The sequence below is a fragment of the Mchenga conophoros genome, linkage group LG1, assembly GCF_057382185.1.
Source record: "Mchenga conophoros isolate Kocher_MC1m ecotype Shallow Benthic linkage group LG1, M_conophoros_male_GT1.1, whole genome shotgun sequence".
NCBI lineage: Eukaryota > Metazoa > Chordata > Actinopteri > Cichliformes > Cichlidae > Mchenga > Mchenga conophoros.
In genome coordinates this window covers 21,318,270-21,338,558 of record NC_140526.1, presented here as the reverse complement: position 1 = coordinate 21,338,558, position 20,289 = coordinate 21,318,270, and the positions used below count along the sequence as shown (strand labels likewise).

Genomic DNA, 20,289 nt, shown 5'->3' with positions numbered 1-20,289 from the left:
CATTACTCATAACAGTGAGATAGATGGTTATAAATTAAATGTTAACTACAGCAGCAGGTTGTTACACACCAGCCAGGCAGACCCCGATGAAGTTTGAGTTTTCTCAGCATCAAGTCTGAAATGTTGGGCATGGCGTCGGATCTTTCATTTGTGTCACTGGTAGGTGTGTTCAGTGATGACGGCGAATCTGCAGACACAATGCTACACAAATTAGAGCTCAAAATTATTTCTGGAGAATAATTTAAGTTTAAGGTAATTTGATATCTTCTGTGCAAGCTGACATAAACCAAATAGGAGATAGGAGGAGAGTGTTGTTACTACTACTAGTCCCATATAAATACATCGATCTTTGGGTGGTCAAACCAGTTCTCACCGGAGTAAATTCCAAGCAAAATCTTAGTGATTGGACTTTTTAAAGTCTCAGAACATAAGCATAATTTCCTCTTTTCATCAGGTGCTCTGTGGTTCACAAGCTTTAACAATAATGCCATCTGCTGATAAAAAACGAGAGCACAAGTTTCCTTTCTGCTGCAGTACTGTCAGGGGTGGAATAGAGGTAAAAAAAACAGAAAAGAAAGAAAAGAAAAAGTCGTCATTTTCTGAAGCGAATCAGATTTCAGGAAGTGCACACCCTCAGTGTGCTGAATGTGCTTCTGAAAGTACTTTCTGTCTTACACAGGGCAAGAGGGCAAACAAGGAGCGTCACCTTTTTCCTGTTCAGCAGCTTCGCTCAGCTCTGGTAACTTCGATCCCACGATGCTTTGGTTTCGCATTAGCTTGTGCTCCTGTGCGCGCACACACACACACACACACACACACACACACACACACACACACACACACACACACACACACACACACACACACACAAAACATTATGGCATTTTTATATAATTGTTACAACATTCTACCAAATGGACAGCTGGCACATAAAAAGAGGAAATGATAACAATAAGACTGAATTGCTGCTTTACCTCTCTGAGTTTAGACAGCTTCTGTGCACCCACCGGTGGGGTGGGGAAATCCTTGTACCCCGAAGTCTTTAAGCCAGCATCCTTGGGCTTGTCTGAGAAACTGTCCTCAGTTTCTGAAGGGAAAACCGGGGCTCCATTTCTAGAGTTAAGACTGCCTACAGCATCCCAGGAAACAGCTCTCATTAGTGGTGGAAAGGCCCCAATAGTCTTAATCTCTGCTGTACACGGTGCCTGTTGAGTAGAAGGTCTGGGCACAGGCTTGGCGACCCCTGTGGCTGGAGCCTGGTTTGGACTTCGATTTGACTCGTCTGATTTGTTGACAACTGTAGGACTCTTGGGTTCACCGTTTTTCTGAACAGCAAAACGAGGTGTGAGAGTCCCCGAGGACACTTTCCTTTTGTCAGGTAACTTCCAGTCCACCAACAGCTTTCCCTAAAGTTGGCAAGATATGAGAGAAATACTGTATGTGCATTTCATCAGGCATTAAAGCGGTTGGATAACACTCCAGTTGGACATGTTGGTGCTTCATAAGAGAAGCTAGGGTAGCACAACAGCATGCTTGTGAGGACAAACTAGGCTTAGGGTGAAACAGCATTTTGGTACACTGTATACTGTGTATACTACTGTATTGACAATAAAGCTCTTGAATCTTGAATTCAAAGAGATTTTCAAAGATGTGACCTCTGACCGTGACCTTGAGTTCAAAGAACTCATCATTACCAAACAAACTTGAAGCAATGTGATGCAGAGCGGGCCAAAATTCCTCCACAACGCTGTGAGAGACTGATAAAGATAAAGATTTCGAGGTATTGCTGCTAGAGGCGTCTCTACAAGCCACTGAATCAGGACTGCATAGAGTCCTGTGAAGTGTTTCTTTTTCACATGACTGCACAGCTGAGGTTGGTGTGAAATTCAGACAACAGACAACTTATAATATATACCTGAGAATAACATAATAAATCTTGACAAAGGTCACAGGGAGGCGTTTTGAATCTTTCAATGATCAGTTGTGTTTTTCCTCGTCACATTTGACATTTGAGTTTTGGTGTGTAAATAAAAAAAACACAGTAAGCCTGTTGATCGTACCTCCTGGTTCTGGCTGGTTGCATCAGGCTGCTCCCTCCCTGGAAACACCTCCTGATACTACAAGAGATAATAACAACTTTCTTCTGTTAAAATTTACTAACCTGATTAAAATTTGCCCAATGGTGATTTTTTTTCTTTGTTTTGTTCTGTTTTTTTTTTTCCAGAGACAATGTTCCACTTCATATAAAGCAAATTAAATAGAGGAACATTTAAAAAAACACACACAAAAAGAGCCAAATGTGGCAAACATGTCATACTTCACACCACTGTGGGTGAAAGCTGTTTAACAGTGAGATCAGTTTCTTTACCTGGATCGTCTCCGAGGGCCCTGCTGCTGAAAGAGCAGAAAACAACTTACAAATCATCTTCACCAACTCAAGGAGTGAAAAAATGACGCCAAATTAGGAAAAAGGTTAAAAATGAGGAGTGTAGTTTATTGTTAATAAATCCAAAGAATCCAGACATGAGACAGAAAGCACACACCGGTCTGAGGGGCCACAGTAAGTGAGCTGCTTCTCGATGAACACGGTGAGGATGATGGCGTTGGAGTCGGTGAAAGACCTGAGGTAGCGGGGTTGTGAAATAAAAATTGAAGCTATAAACATCTTTAATTTAAATGAAACGCTCAGACACCAGCTTCACACTCATAAATCTATGTGCAATGTTTTAGTTTCTATGTTTGTGTATGTTTGTGCGTGCGCGCTACCTGTGGGCGAATCAGTGAGGCTGCTGGTGGATCGCCGGCCTCGGCGTGTCAGGAAGCGATCGCTGACCTTCTTGGCCTCTTCAAGCAGCTCCAGGTTCTTCTGTCGATCCTCCTCGGAGAGCTGCAGCTCCGGGAGCGGATCTTTCACCAGGTCAATCACATTACCTGTGCTGTCTGAGAAAGATAATACACACGTGACACACAAATGCACACAGACCCGTAAAATTTCTGCTTGTTTCTGGTACCAAAATATAAGCAGATAATATGCCGTAAAAAACAAAACAAAACACAAAATTAGGCTTCAAAATATATCAGATCAAAAGTGTATGCTCTGTTGTATCGGAGCAACTGTGTCTCAAGTGTATTTATGTGGGATTCATTGGTCTAAAATCTCAAAGCAAGGAATAATTCACGGATGGATATGAGCCAGGAAATCAGGTGATGAGTGCTCGCCAACTTGGGGATGATTTTATCGTCTCCTCTTCTCGGAAACGGGCAACAAGCTAAACATCAAAAGTAATCAAAGCGCCAAAAGCATTTCAAGCATGTGTGAGTCTCAGGATGCAGATGACCAAACTTAGTCTTAATGTTGTAAGAGTTCTTGTGTATCCACGCACAGTGAGAACATTAATTTATCTTTATACATCGCTGGACAGGTCTTTCAACAAATCTGATTGAAATATCTTTTATATAAAAAAAGTCACCGTGAGAAGTCGCGATTTGACACAGTGTTAAAAATGTTTACCTAAGAACGGTTTAGTTATGGAAAAACACTTAAAAATAAAGTGGAAATTTTTTATATGGTGCTGCACTACATCAAATAATAACTATTACATCATAACACTGTAAAAACTACAGTGATGTATGTGTGTTTGTGTGATTTACCCACCAATTGTGGTGATGGGCACCCCGGGGGAGCTTCTGACCAAGCGAGCTCTGGGACTGTGTGGTCTGAGAGAGAAAACTGTGATGATCTGGAAATGCTGTCTCTGTTTCAAATTAAAATTGAGAAAGCTACTGGACGATTACCTGGCCTGTTCCAGCGGACGCCCATCCTGATGGACAACCTTAGCCTGTTTTGGGTAGACGATGGTGGGCGCAGTCATGACAACAGCTCGACTTTCACCTGGTACTAACTGTGCAACACAAAAAAACTTAAGTGTGCATCACTTAACACATCAGCCAGTTTGTGATATTACATTAAACACAACCTTAATAAGGAGCAGATCTTTTTAAATTAAGCTTGAACTTACACAATAAAAGGGTTAAAGGTAGATTTTGAACATTAACTTAAACCTTAAACTACATATTCCAAAAAAACAAAAAAAGAGCCAAATTTCAACAAACCAGTTTAAATCTGGCACTAACAGGAGAATATTGATTTGACCCACTTAAGCACAAAGAGGTCTGTCACCTCTAGTAGGTTATGATGAACACTATTGTGGAATAGCTTCAAAAGGCTGCTAAAGGTAAGTACGCAAATAAATACAGACTGACATGAAACCCTTATTCTTTGAGAGGTGCTCTTAAAGCTTATCTTTGCAATAGATTCTTGAAAAAGGAGTCTTTCTGCTGCAGACAGGCTGCTGATTCACCATGGCTCTGTTCCTATAAGGGTGGATACTTTTATAGTGTTGACTTATGCACTGAAGATTATATTACACAGTTTCATTACTTTCTTCAGAGATTTCTTATCTAGCTTGTGTGTTTATGAGGTAAAGGTCACTGTTCTCTGAGGTTTAGCCTGTTTAACTCTTTATTATCTCTGGGATAATTAATGACTCAAACTCGGAGTCTGCCCCATTAAGATCTGTCCTTAAAGTCTTTGAAAGCATTTCTAATCTTTATATATTTCAAGGGTGAGATCGCTCAAATGGCACACAGATAAAACTTCTGATTATTACCATTACCATCACCACCAGCCTATCACAGGGCTAACACAGAGAGACAGACAACTATTCACACTCACGTTCACAGCTATGGCCAGTTTGCCTAATCCCACTAACTGCATGTCTATGAATTTGGGAGGAAGCCGGAGTAGCTAGAGAGAACCCACGCAGACATGGGGAGAACATGCAAACTCCACAGAGAAAGACCCAGGATATTCTTCCTGTCAGCCAACAGTGCTAATCTCTATGCCATAAATACTGAAAAAACTAATAACTCAGACAGATCAATTAAGAACAAACCCCCCCAAAACATAACCAATCACAGGGATCAGGACAGGAAATGCTACTGATGTCACAGAAAAATGCAGTAAACTCTGGTGTTTTAAACACAATATCATTTAAAGTAGTGATGTTTAGCTGGTGGGGGTGGGGTAGGGGAGTCATGTGACATTAAACAGACATTAAACAGATAGAGGATGTGGTCATTGAACGGGAACTCAAACCATGGCTCCAAACCTGAGAGCCCAGTCCAACTCTGGTAAACCTGAGTGGACTTGTCTCCCCGAAGAAGTTCTTAAGCATGTTTTTTTTTATCCTGTTGTATTTAGCTTCATAAGTAATTTTAGATATAAAAATGACTGAGGCCTTGATCTATGTGACCTCACAGCGGGCAACAGGCATCACTGGACAGCTACATTTCCACTATAAGGAAACTACAATCATTTAAGTTGTACAAAATAGTGACATATGCATCTATGCAAGTTTTTACAATACTTTTTTTTTAACGATAAGGAGCAAAAGACCTGCATTTATAAACTTTGCCACACATTTTCTTTTAAAAGTTGGTAAATTGCTTTTTCCCATCTAACCAAAGGGCTCAAATTTGTCACAAGGGACATGAAGCAGATATTTTACAGAGCCAAGGTATTTGTCAGATAGTAAAAAAAAATCCTGCTGTGCAAACGTAAAAGCAGCTTTTACCCTTTTTTAAACACCTCACTTTACCTTGGCTCAGGGAAAGTTATTTTGACAGCCGAAGTGACTTTCAAAGAATCGTAAAGCATTCATCAGTCACCGGAATGAAATTCATTTCCAAACATTTAGTGGGAAATAACTAAAACATGAGTGCAAAAAAAGGAAAGTATGTACCAAATCAGTTGCCAAAATTTCACTTTGTTAACTTCTGTCATTCTTTGCAAAGCACTGCCTTGGTCTGACAACAGCAGGGAACATTTGTGACAGAAGAAGGCTTAGTTAAGGAAAATATTGCTTTGCTCTCACTTGAAAAGGAATGAATCAGTGACTTCTTCAGTGAAGGAACTTTTTTCTGAGGGAAAACTCAACATTGATAAAAAAAAATTCCTTTCAGGGCCAAATGAAGTATGAAGTCAGATGTTTTACCTAAAAACAGAATATCAAACAGGGACAGCAGCTGCACTTACTGTGCTGGGAGAGCTCGGGGAACTGTCCATCTCCTCTGGAGAGTCCTCCTCTTCCTCAGGCAGTGTGGGCATGGCCGGGTGCAGAGAAGGGCGAGAGCGGGTGTGCGGGAAAACAAAAGGGGTCTCAGCAGCAGGCGAGGCGTCACCGGACTCCTTGAAGTTACAGTCACTTTGTTCGAGAGGAGATGTTTGCAGCAAGTCTCGCTCTTCTTCCTGGAGCTATAAACACACAGAAAACCAAATACATGCATTTTAAGCATGATTAGAGGCATGCTGAGGAGAGCTCCTTCCGATCAGCAGCAGTTATTAAACTAGTACTTTAGCCACTTTTCTTTCTGCCTAACCACAGCTAAAAAAAGGATAAACCAGAACTAAGAAAACCATTGCACTGCACAAACAACTCCCAAAATAGCTCCATTCTGCACATTAGTGAGATTTCCCAGCATACTGTACATACGCATCAGAAATGAAATCACCGTGACTCACATCGGATGTATGGGTTTTAAACTTTCATGTGAGCATGATGATTTCCAGCCAGAGCATCAGGAAGCGTCAGAGAATAAAATAACATGAAACATGCCAGGAGTTCATATTGGGAGTTTTAACAGGAGCAACAAGACTTCAAGGAATGCTTCCTTATTCACACAGAGTCACCACAGTGGGTAGCTCTGCATTTTCGATTTGGTAGATTTTTATATCAGATGCTTTTCCTAAAGCAACACCAAAGGCATTCCTGTCTGCTTCCAGGATTGAACAGGAGAGCTGTTGCTTGTTCGGCAAATGCGTAAACCACTACACCATGAAACACTTAAAAAAAAAAAAAGAAATCCTTCTTTGTCTGGTTCATGATCTTAATGACACGCTGTCTAAATTCAAAAGAAACAACATGCAGCATCTCTGCTTTACAGCACAAGTGACTGAAATCACAAACAAGCACTGCTCACGAGTGAGCCTGCAATGTTTCATGTGCTTTTCTTCCCACACTGTGACTTTCAGCAGGCGGTTACTGTTTTGAACACAAACAGTGACTGGGATGCGCTTTGTTGTTATAAAACGCTGCTACAGTCAGTTTAACTTGCTCTCACAGGCTGAATGAGGCAACGAGCTCCCGAGGGGCAGCGCAAAACAAACAGAAGGACTTCTAGATAAATTATGAAAAAATGATTTAGTGGATGGTGGATGGAGGATTACTGAGAGGAAGAGACTCATGTCTCATTCACATGAAGGCAATCAAAGTCAATTAATTAAAGCTTTCCTGACTAAAATTATACAGTGCTGCCAAAAAGTATTTGCCTTCTTCCTTTTTTAATTTTGCATATTTGTCACATTTACATGTTTCAGATCATCAAAAAAACTAATATTAGATAAAAGTTACCCATGTTACTTGCAGTTGCAATTATTAAAAAAGACTAATCCAAGTTCAGTTTCACTAGTCACACCCAGGCCTAATTACTGCCAGATCAAGAAATCACTTAACTAGAACCTATCTGACAAAGTAAAATAGGGTAAAAGATCTCAAGAAACACCACATCATACCAGGATCTAAAAATCAGCTGAGAAACAAAGTCTATCTATTTGAAAAGTATGACAAAGCCATTTTTAAGGCTTTGGGACTCCAGTGAACCACATTGAGAGCTTATTATTCACTTATTCACAAATGGAGAAAACCTGAATAGTCGCGAACCCTTTAAAGAGTGGCTGGCCAACCAAAGAGCACATTGACAACTCATCCAGAAGGTCACAAAAAATCCAGAAGAACATCTAAAGATCTGCCGGGCTCATTTGCCTCAGTTAATGTCAGAGTTAATGATTCAACAATAAGAAAGAGACTTGGAAAAAATGGCATCAAAGGAGAAAATCACTGCTGAGCAAAAAGAACAGAAGGGCTCAACTGACATTTGTGAAAAAAATATCTTGATGATTCCCAAGACTTTTGGGAAAATATTCATAGACTGTTGAGACAAAAGTTAAACTTTTTAGTGGTCCACCTCTGGTTTTGGAGTGGCCTAGTCACAGTCGAAGCCATTAAGGCTCAAAAACTCTCTGATGCGGCTGAATTAAAACAATTCTGCAAAGAAGATTGGGCCAAACCCCCTCCACAGCGATGTAAAATTGGCATTGGCAGCTATTGCAAAAACTTGATTGCAATTCTTGCTGCCAAGCTTGGATTTGACTAGGGGCATTTACTTTTTTCACACAGGGCCAGTTACCAGGGTAATATTTTTTTCTCCTAATTAAATTAAATCACCATTTAAAAACTGCATTTCATATTCACTCGGATTATCTTTGTCCATCCATCTTTTCTGCTTATCTAGATCAGACAGCTGGAGCCTATCACAGCTGCCACAGGAAGCCAGTCTGGTGCAGGGTCAACACATAGATACAGTCAACCTTTCATATTTACAGTCATCACCAATCAATCTAAGCTCATGGATGTTTTTGGACTATGGGAGAAAGCCAGAGTACCAAGAGAGAACCCAGGCAGCAGACCTAACCATTTCACCACCGTGCCGATATCTTTGTCTAATATTAAAATTATTTTGATGATCTAAAACATGTAAGTGTGAAAAATACACAGAGATATAACAACATATGGGCAGCATTAAGAGGAAAAAGCCAACTGCAAACAAACTGAAGCAGGATTTAGTTTTGAGGAGAATGAAAATGAGAAAAATGCCTCAAATTTGCCAATTATATAAAAACCTAAATAATCTTGGCCCCAAGATAAGACCCAAAGAGCAGGGAACGATCAGCGAACATGAATTTAAATGAGTGCAAAGATTAGTGTAATCATCAAAGCTGAAGCTGTAAAAGCTGTGTAATCAAAATTTATGATGCGGCTCCTGCAAATGTGTACATGTAGAATATTTTATTAAGAGAAGAAAACAAGGCTGTTTGATTCAGTATATATCATAGTGGTACATGTGAAAACAACAAAACTATTAATCAATTCTCAATAAATGACTTTTAAAAACCACCATGTATTCATTTTACAGCGTTCAAAATGCTGTCTTATTGAGTCAAACAAAAATGTAACAAAACCACATTATCACCACATCTGATGTTCACACTGGAAAAATAATAATTTATTTGTTTCAGGTCTGAGCTGTTTGAGCTGATCTTTACCATGGACACTGCAGCAGTTACCTGGCTCCCTGAGCTACAAGCCAACCTGACTTGATGCGTGCAGCTTGTTTGAACCATTGTTTGAACACACAGCGCTTCCCTTTTCAGTAACAAATTTATGCAAATCACATGTACTGTATTTTTAAACCACTCTGCGGAGGAGCACGGTGCACTCATGATCTACACAACTCCTGTGTGTGCTAATGTGACGCACACATTCATTTGATTTCACCAGAAAAAGAGAAATTTACATAGGTCCAATCAGCACAGATGTGAGCCTTCTTACTGCCTTCTCTTTCAAATCACGTGCAGCAGCTTTGAATAATATGCGCAGGAAAGTGGAAGGTGTGATGAATGAATGGTTATTTCAGAGGTATGGCATGTGGCCGTGTGATGGACGAATCCTCTGAGAATTCAAGGACAAAATATGCTGAGTGCTGCTCAGTGTCATCACAAAGATGACAAGATCTTGGGAACATATGGGGACAGAAAGGCTGTGAGTCACTGGGGAGGAAATGGGTTGTTTAACTCCTCCCTGCGAGCAGCAAGGACGTTTCCTGAATGCAGGGACAGTGTCATATGCGACGGAAGCATTTAAAACAGATGTTTTTATACTTTAAAGCGATATTTCACTTTGGCAGAAAAGAGTTAGACAGATACTGGTTGCTTTGTTCTTGAGGAGAGCCAGGACGTTTTTATCTTCTTTTTTTTCTAATTCTGTAATTAACTGTCTTAAGTCTTCAGGTGCTATTTATAAATTTAGAAGAAAAAAACAAGTTTGAGGTCCTTCTGAGTTACTCACAAATGAGCTACTGGTTATTTCTAGCTAACTGCTCTTGAACTTACTGAACTCATGAAACTATTTAATTTTGTGCAAAGATTTTTTATTCAGCCATAACCTGATTTGTTTCTAATTATGGACAGAAATATTTAGACAAAGAATTTGAACAATAAAGGAATCAATGATTATGTTTTTGTTAAGGCTCGCTGTGAGGCAGGCAAAGTAGGATCCAAATGGAAATAAAAATACAAACTAAAGTTGCTCAGCAACAAATAAGCCATGGCAAGGAATCTTACTGAGAACACATGAGGGAGAACATGTCAAAGAGCAGAAGGAAACTGTGGACATAAATACACACCAGGTAATTAGGGAGCAAGAAAGCTGAGGTAAACAAGACTCAGGCGAACAGAATCCAACTAATGAGACAAGGGGAAGCAAAACTAAACACACCACAAAGGGGACAAGGGACTATCAAAATAAAACAGGAAATAACAACCACTCAATCCAGGAGTACGACATGTGAACTTGAAACAGGAACAGGATATAAACAAACATGGGCACATATCCGACTGGGGACACAGAAAGGGATTACAAAAGGTGATATAAAATATAAAATATATAAACCCCAAATACAAGATTATCAGAAATACAAAACCAGAAAATCCCAAGCACCCTAGAAACTCAAAACTCTGGGTCCAAGACCCAGGGACCAAGAGGAATTCTAAGAAGAAGCCCAAACAAAGTCAACCTACTCTGCAGGAGGTAAAATGGTGTGGTGTTTATTCAGCAGACCGAGAGACTGAGATAAATATTGCATAGTAACTGAATCACTCTAATTATTTCCTGCAAGGGGGGGGGGGGTGAGAACACAGGGGCCTGAGTGGCAATAGTTAAAGACTTCTTTCCTTTACTTGCACAAAGAGAAGTAAAACAAAAGTACTTGTTGATTTCATGAGGAAGCTTCATTTTGCAGCGTACTTTAGTGGTCACTTTTTCTGTGGAGGGAGAAATAAGGACCAGCATCCTGCTCCCCTCCTCCTGTTACATAAGCTCATTCCCTCTAGCCAGATTTGTTTAAAATTTGTGTGAAGCATAGAGCACAGGGCCAACAGAGGAAGTGGTTACCACGCAGTCGCAATCTGAGATAACAAGTCAGAGGAAGTGTCAGAAAGAAAAAATGGATTGAATGAGGGAGCAGACTAAATCCACAGGCTTCAGAAAATGCATGGTCACATATGAAGGCGCAGGAAACATGAGACAGAGTTTCACATGCAAACAAAAAACACTTTATGTAAACTCACACCAACAGTTATCTAGAATATCATTTACCCACAAATATTCATGCACATGTTTGTTAAGGCTGCAGAGACCATAACTAAACTGAAACTGCATGCGTCCACCACTGTGGATAGTCCACTGTGACCAGCCGATCATCTAAACCTGTCCACAGAGAGCATGCACCTTACCTGAGTCGGGGGCTGTAGTGCTGTAGAGAGAAACACACACACACACCGCAGCTGATCTCTCCAAGTCAGACCGACTTCCCACAGTCAAAGCGTCACCCTCAGCCTTTCCTTCAGAAAACTCCTCTACCCTCAGGGCTTCTCCTTCCTTCTCCCGTCCCCTCTGTTCCCTGTCTTTTTTCAGCAGCAGCCTCTCTTTCACTCCTGGGAGCTTTGACCATTTAAGGAGAAGGGCTCTGTGAGCTGCTGTGCAGTGTGTGTCTCTCTGTGTGTGTTTGTGTGTGTGTCAGACCGCTGCTCCCCTGATCATCCCTCAACTTAACTTAAAGCTGAAGAAAGATACAAAATGATGTTATTGTTGCTTCAGAGTTTGTGTGTGTAAGTGTGTTATTTTTTCACTTTTTACTTTGTCAGATGCGTAGGACACTTTTTTGCATGTTGTGGTACGTTTGCATGTTTGTGAGAAACTGATGGATCGATTGTGCCTGCCTGAGCTGTGTTTACTCTGCTGGCTAGGAGGAATCCATGCATCCACTTCCAGGCTCTTGAGGTCCATTAATGTTTGGTAAACTGCCCTTCCAAAGCTTCTGTTATTTGTGCTACTTTGTCTTAAAAGTGTTGAAATCATCTTGAGTTTTGATGGTATAAAAAAGGAGGACAGCAGTCACATTGTTTGTATGAGTACAGCTGACTTTTACAGCAAATTACAGCATAAAATTTTTATTTAACATGGGCTTAAGTCTTAAGTAATCATGTGTGAAGGAAACAGTTGTTAAAAGGAGGAACTTGTGATAAAAAGTCAGCTGTTTTCCTTATTTGATACGACTATTGCGATGATTATCTTAATGCTATTTTGCCAATAACATTCTGCTGTTTTATTAAGCAGGCAATGATGATGATGATACTAGAGTCTACAAATAAATTAAAATAAATTATCAGATTATTGTTGCAGACAAACTAATTCCTATTTTACCCTTTTAGCAGGTAATTATTTAGTCCATCTGGTGACTAAACAATTACCTGCTATAAGGGTTGCTCCTGGGGTGGGTGGGGGGGTGGGTGGGGATTTTGTGTTTCAAAGGGTCACAAAATAACTTGTGATTATAATTTTATCTTCGTATGAAAAAACAAGTACACCCCAGGATTCAGTAGCTTGTAGAAATACCTCTGGCAGCAATGACTTGAAGTATGTACGGCTTTAACAGTGTTTCATATCGTTGGGGAGGAAATATGGCTCACTTATCTTGAAGTGTTGCTTCAGTTCATTGAGTTTTATGGGCATTTTGCATTACGCACAGCTCTGCTGACACCTTGCCACAGCATTTCCATCACGTTGCAACACCTTTTCTTTTTCAGCCACTCTCTTGTAGATTTGCTTCAGGGCTCGGGATCATTGTCTCGTTGCATGACCCAAATATGATGATGTTTTCATTTGTCCAAAGGACATTGTTCCAGAAGCCTCGTGGTTTGTCCAGATGCAGCTTTGCAAACCTTAGCCATGCTCTTCTTTTTAGAGTGAAGAGGCTTTCCAAACAACTCACAGTTCTTTCAGTCTATATCTAATTGTACTGACATGAACTTTAACATTTAACATGCTAACTGAGGCCTGTAGAGTCTGAGAAGTATTGTACTGTCTGACCTTGGGGTGAATTTGCTGGAACCTCCACTTACTGAAGAACGCAGCATTTTGTAAACACACACCTGAATGCTTGAGACCAGCAAACTGCCAAAGCCTCCACTTTTCCAGAGAGGCTCACAAATGCTGATGATCGATTAGACAAGGTCATTTGATTATCAGCACCTGGCTGTGACATACCTCCCTAAATCCTCTGGAAGCAATACTTACATTTTTGCAGGTCTGTATAGAGTCCTGTGAAAAATACATTTTTTAAACAGTTGTATGTACAGTCTAGTAATTTGGCCCTATTTAAAGCCAACCATTTGTATAATTTCCTATCATCTGCCAGAGACGTCCTACTCATTACATACCCCTTGCCAAGTGATGAATATTACTCACTTTACTTTATCTGGTTTTAATGTGTTTTTATTTAAAGCTTTTTTTCTTATATACTGGTTGTGCTGTAAACAACCAGTATATAAGAAGTTTATGATACACCACCAAGTTTATAAGACACTATTATGTAACTTTAAGTAGATAAGTGTTAACTTTAATAGAAAATAAAGGCAGCCATAATAATATAAACTAGCTCCACAAGAACGCATACTTCTTCCGAAACATATTTTACCACAGTATCTCATCAGCTATCGTAAAATAACGATCCTAGCATATGTATCTATTTTTGCATGTTTGTATGTTCCTTATCTCCTCCTAGACGAGTGGACCAAACTTGATAAATCTTTGCTGAAACACTGCTCTAAGTACTCTGACTGCAAGCATCTAGATGGCAGACACAAATATTTTATAAAAAATATATTTGTATGTTTGATGGTTCAACAGTGAACTAAATGGGATTAGATTAGATGAACAGTGCATCATAACATGATACTATACCTTTATAGGAAAGGGTTTTTCAGGTTCATTAAATGTTTGTGTCCTGCTTCTACATGTTCCATTAGGAGATAAAAGTACACTGTCACTTATTTTTAGGGCAACTAGAGTTTATTTAAAGAGTAAAAAAAAATTATTATTTCCCTTTTAAAGAAGGGGCTAGAAGTAATATTCAATGAAACAATCATATGAAGTACAAACAGCTTATAACTGCTACTAAAACATTAGCAGAAATCAAATTTAGTTATTTTTAATCATGGCCTAAAGTCAAACGAAGCAGTCACACTTTATCTTACATTGGCAGCCAAACATATATACACATTTCTCACAAGTCACTTCAAAAACCATAAAAGACATAATAATCACACCTAACCTTCAGTTCTGCCTCTCAAATATAAAACAATAGTGCATTTTACAGTAATGGAACAGAAGGAGCGCTTACTTACCGTGCTGTAGCTGCTTCCTCCTGTGCCACCTGTGAGAACCAGAGCACAGACAGAGAAAACAGATTGATTTGCATTTAACAGGAAAGCATGTGCAATGCAAATGTCAGGGGAGAGTTAAAAAAAGAAAAGACTAAGTGAAACATGCAGAGAGAGAGAGAGTGAAAGAGACAGAAACAGAAACAGAAAACAAATAGGGAAGAAATAAATTGAGTTTTCTGCTCTGTGAGGCTCTTGCCAGCAGCATGATATTCATCAGGTTGACAGAACTACTGGAACTCCCGTTTCAGGAAGTATGTTCCCCACAAATCACCTTGATAACTAGGGGCAACAATAACCTGGCAACCTTAAGTGCATGAGGTGTTTGAGCCGCTGGTTGAAAGCTCTTGTCTGCTGCTTTAGGGGCTCCTGATACCAGGCAAAGGGTTTAAAATCAGCAACTTTCAGACAGAAGCACCCTCAGAGCTCAAAATCAAAGTGTCACTTTAGAGGTAATGAAAGAGCTGCTCAAGAACAAGTATTATTCCTGCATAAGAAGACACAAAGGGGGATACAGTACTAGAAACACTCTCAACTGGGTTTATGTTCCAGCTGTTGAATTGTAGCTTATGAAAAAGTGCAAATCAGACTCTGAAACATTCTGCGTAATGCAATGCAGTCATTCACAGCTAGTATTTACCTTATAAATCCTTTCACAAGTCCATGAGGGAGAAAAAAAAAACGTGGACTTTTTTTTTTCCTCGCCAGATCAAATTCTTTCTATTAGTGGAAGAAGAGTTCAACCTGCCTACAAATGAATTCACACTCCAGCTTCCAGCTGTTATTTCCACCTTTCTCTCACCTAAAGATTGCCCCGCGAAAGAGCGCACCGTTTACAGCCACCACATACCAAGCAGAGCACAGAGACCCACTGCTTTTCTAAATTATTTACATTCAGGCTTCAGGGGATCTTTAAGCTTTAAGTAACCTGACTGTGCTTTGTTTTAAACAGAGACATATAACTTAAAAGCAGGTTGGTATGCCTAGTGTTCATTTAGTATCCCAGATCAATGCTTTATTAGTTCTAGGAAGACTGAAAAGTGTATAAAATAGTTTTACAGCCACCAACACAGGCACTGCAGCACTCAGAGACATTTAAAACCTGAATATTTATTATTCTTAATCATAGTGTTTGCTAGTTTATAATGAATGATATGAATGATAGAGAGTTGCTCAGCAGGTTCACCAATACAGTCCACAATAAAAAACCCTAGCTGATGGAGTGCTATGATTATTCCTCAGTGGGATGAATTTCACTGATTTTAGTCATACACATGCAAGTGTATTGTCTAGTTTAACATATGATCCTTAACACAAGATGGTTTTTATACACTGAAATAATTCCTGCATGTTGACTGAAATGAGACGATAAATATGGCATAGCTTTCCACAGACTGTATAAAACGATCGAAGCAGTTAACTTAAATGGGAAGTTGTTGTGTATAAAGTTGAAACTTGCATTCTTTCTAATGGCTAGTCAGGCTAATTTGGTAGCAAAAGTCTGATCTTACTGAAAATTAACCATTTTTCACTTGATTTATGACATTAGTAAACACTGATGTTGTGCGAGGGTAACACACCAATAAGCCAATAAAGAAATAAACTGAGCAGAAGTGAGTTCAGCTTATTGGCGCGACCTTCCACCACAGTCCCAGTTTCTCGTGTAAGCTTTGGCCTCCTGCATTTTGTAACTCATTAAAATACATGAGTGAGTGCAGACTGCAGTCCTGTCAGCTTCTCAGTTAGATCTACTTCTCAGTTGTGCAGCATTCATCTTGCTTAAAACACACTGCAAAAAGCTGAGTGTTCAGTTGTTCTCTTAGCTACGTTTGTGTTAAGTTTTGCTTGTCAAAACTACCATCCATAATCCCTCAGGACAACATTACAGAACAGTTCTAACTAGCAAAAAGGTGTAAAAGGGATTATATAGGTTATATAGAGAAAGAGATTATATGGGATATAGTCTTTAGTTGTATTGAAGTTTTATATGTGTGCATGTATGAATGTGGAGAGAAAAGAGACGTCCTCATAGTGACAGTTTACTATTACACACTATTCAAATCAACAGACGTCAAACAGAACAGAATAACCTTTATAACCATGTAAGATAAAGTGTTTACTGTTCATTCTGACGCAGCCTTTGCCCGTGTGGATGCAGCTTCACATGCTAAGCAAAAAACAACCATAAGTGTACTGGAATATAAACTTTAGATGGGGGGATAAAATAAACAATTGCACACTGAGGCAAATACTGTAAGTTCATTTAACATCGCATGAAAATATAAATCCACCCACTGGTTCACAGGAGTTTCTACAAGCTCCAAACTCTGTATCACTAATAAACAGTTACATGTAAGACTGGCTTGTTTTTGAGAAAGCAGAAAGTGGAAATATTTGACCTTTCTTGACAAGATGGGACACAAGTGACCTTTGCTTTGGCCAAAGTACCTACCGCAATAATACATGTTGCGGTAGGTACTTTAGTGTACACATTAGTGAACAGATGTATGTAACATACGGTGTCCTTTCTGATTTCTTCTTCTTTTTTTGCATATTTCTCACACTTAAATGTTTCAGCTCATCAAACAAATTTTAATATTAGTCAAAGATAACCTAAGATGATGTAAAATGCAGTTGGTAAATTGTGGTTTTATTTCATAAGGGAAAAAGCAATCCAAGCCTACTCCTAAACCTAATAATTGTATGTACCACCCTTTGATAACTGATCATGAGACATGCTGGGGGTGAATTTTGGCCCACTCTTCTTTGCAGAATAGTTTTAATTCAGCCACATTTGAGGGTTTTTGAGTATGAATGTTTTTTTGAGGTCGTGCAAAATCATCTCAATCAGATTTAAGTTCAGACTTTGACTAGACGAGACTACTACAAACCCTTTAAGAAATAGACTTACTGGTGTGTTTGGGATCATTGTCCTGCTCTCTGAGCTGATGAATGGAGATTCTCATTCAGGAGTTTCTGGTAGAGAACAGAACTCATCCAGAACTCGTCCAGGTGCTGAAGAAGCAAAGCAGCCCGAGACCATCACACTACCACCACGGTGTTTGCCTGTTGTTATGATGTAAGCCAGATGTGACAGGACTCATCAGTCTCATCAGTCCACAGTTTTCTCTTTAAAAATTCTCCCATTGATGCCATTTTTGCTCAATCTGCAGAATCTGCAGTTCTTTAGATGTTTCTCTTGGTTCTTTTGTGACCTCGTGGATGAGTAGTTGATGTGCTCTTGGAGTAATCTTGGTAGGTCAGCCACTTCTGGGAAGGTTCTCCACTGTTCCAGGTTTCCTCTATTTGTGAATAATGGCTCTCACTGTGATTCAAAGCCTTTGAAATGACTTTGTAACCCTTTCCAGACTGATAGACGCCATTGACTTTGTTTCTCAGTTGTTTCTTTAGATCACTGAATGCTGTGTTGCTTTTTGAGATCCTTTAAGCTGCTTTACTTTGGTTTCTATTGTGATTTCTTGATTCAGCAGGTCTGGAAGTGATCAGCCTTTGGTGGGGTTGGTGACATTGAACTCAGATTTCCAAAAAATGCAGTTTATTGCAGTTAATTCATGATTTAAACAGGGAACAGTTAGTTTTTCACACAGGACGAGATAAGTTTGGATTGCTCCTTTTCCTTTAATAAATGAAAACATCATTTACAAACTGCATTTTGTATTAACTTTGGTTATATTTGTCATATATTATTTTTTGATTATCTGAAACGTTTAAGAGTGACGTTAAGCCTCTAAAAATATGTTTGTAGAAAAAAAGTACTTGAACTTCAGTGTGTTTACATAAAGCATTAGTCTACGTCCTCTGCTTTTCCCCATGCCCCATTTTGATAGATATCATACACTCCCACCAGAGCTCTCCGCTTCCCCCTCACTGTACCAGCTGCTGTGTGCACAGTTTATTTCCAGACATCCTCAGGGATTGCCATTATAAAAGGAAGTAGCTTTAATTAATGTGCATCTAACAGAACCACATTAACACAGAAGATGGATCTCTGATATGCATACCATTCATGGACTTCTGTGGAGGCTCACTGACTTCTGGGTTTAATGGAGGTGCAGGAGGAGAACGCTCTGTTCCACACGCTTCCTCGGGTTCAGCCGTTAACCGTGTGGCATCTGCTTCATGATCATTTGGCAAATTTAGATCTGGAGACTTCAGGAAAATACAGACAAAAACAACTGATTGCTACTGTTTCCACTGGATTACAAGTAAAATAGGTGATGGGCTTTAAGGCTGTACACATGAAAAATTTGTGGAACACTTTGCTAAATCCTGTGAGAATGTTTATGTGATCCTGCTGATTGTGCTACTGCATTACCACAGAAAATGCAAATAAATGAGCATTGCTCTTTTTTGGAAGTTGTTTGGAATCATCCGCTTCCAACAGTGGATCACAGCGCAGGTAAAAATAGCAACAAGAATAAAATTCTACTGACCAATAAAATGTCCATTTTTCCATAGAAATAATACATTAGATTGAAATAAATATTTTATAGAATGCTGGTGGGAATTCTTCCACGTGGTTTTATTTTATTTAACCCTTTCACGCATAGTGCTCACTACAGTGGACAGCTATTCAAAGGCTGTTTTCTTGTGTTTGTGTCAGTGTTGATGGTATACTTGCACATAAACCACTACATTGGACACTGATGTGTCACTCCATATCCTGTCACCCACTGGTCAGTGGACTGATTAAGTGAACATGTAAAAAACTCTTTGAAAAGTACATGTTTAAAAAAAATGAAGTTCAAAAATCTTTTTTCATGCCTAAAGATGAATAAAAATACTTAAGAAAAAAATCCTGATTGAGCTTGTCATAATTGTGCGTGAAAAGTTTAAATAAAGATACAATTAACTTTGATTTTATGTAAAGCAGAGATGGGTTTCTAACACAGACAAACCTGAGTTGGAGCATTTTCTGTGATCCTGGCCTCCAGCATGTTTAGCTCCTCATCAGTGTTTGCAGCTCTCCCCAGAGCCTCCTCCACCCTGTGAGTGATCCCTTCCATCCTCACTCTCACCTGGCTCACCCTCTGCTCGCTCTTCCTCACCAGCTGGGCAGTCTCCAACGCGTTGTTGACCATCGCCTCCATCCTCCTCAGGGTTGCCAGAAGCCTGTCTGTGGTGTCCTGCTCTGAAGCTGCTCCGTCTGTGATACTAACAGGATCTGTGATCACTGAAGCATCCTTCTGATCTCTCAGCTCTTTCGCCGCAGTTCTGTCTTCTTCTTTTCTCTCTGTATTGCTTCCTTTGTCAGTATGAAGAACTCTATTGGTGTTTTTTTGCTCGGTGTGCTCCTGTGACGATCTTAGTGATGCTTGCAGGTGGCAGACCTGCTCCCTCATATCAGTGATCGTCTGCTCTGCTTCCCTGAGCTTTGCTTGCATCTCAGAGAGCTCCTGAATTGACTTAATGTCTTTACTTCGGACCTTAGCCCCCTCTACGCTGAGGGCTTTCCACCACTTCGCCACAGCCACCTTCTTGGCCTCCTTGATGGGAATCTGGCTCCCACTCTGACTTTCCTTTTGTTCCCTATCCCAGGCTCTCTGCTGATCCTCCACCTTCTCCCCTTTATCCTCCCACACATACTTGTACAATTCGAGCTCCTGCAGCCTGAAACCACCACCACAGCTTTATAAACATCACTGTAATGTCTATAGTTACTAAGGGGTACTAAAAGTGCACTTATCCCTGATACGGTCTTGCACACGGAAGATGGTAACTGGTATGATTATGTAATGGAGATGCCCATAAATACACTGTAAAAACCAGACACTCGTTTTATTAGCTTAGCTTCTCAGAAGAAAGACTAA

General features: G+C 39.8%; 1 protein-coding gene across 1 annotated transcript in view; it reads right to left on the bottom strand.

The window, feature by feature from the left end:
* Nucleotides 1–20,289, bottom strand: part of irag1 (inositol 1,4,5-triphosphate receptor associated 1) — a 36,112-nt gene that overhangs the window by 9,122 nt on the left and 6,701 nt on the right. Inside the window, exons 15-27 of the mRNA XM_085269796.1 lie at nt 19,378–20,089; nt 18,481–18,628; nt 14,423–14,451; nt 6,098–6,316; nt 3,796–3,902; nt 3,656–3,717; nt 2,767–2,940; nt 2,544–2,621; nt 2,369–2,394; nt 2,061–2,117; nt 975–1,406; nt 707–785; nt 70–187 (exon numbers count right to left, since the gene is read on the bottom strand). Of these exons, the coding sequence (XP_085125922.1) occupies nt 70–187; nt 707–785; nt 975–1,406; nt 2,061–2,117; nt 2,369–2,394; nt 2,544–2,621; nt 2,767–2,940; nt 3,656–3,717; nt 3,796–3,902; nt 6,098–6,316; nt 14,423–14,451; nt 18,481–18,628; nt 19,378–20,089 (2,241 nt within the window). The remainder of the gene's footprint in view (nt 1–69; nt 188–706; nt 786–974; nt 1,407–2,060; nt 2,118–2,368; nt 2,395–2,543; nt 2,622–2,766; nt 2,941–3,655; nt 3,718–3,795; nt 3,903–6,097; nt 6,317–14,422; nt 14,452–18,480; nt 18,629–19,377; nt 20,090–20,289) is intronic.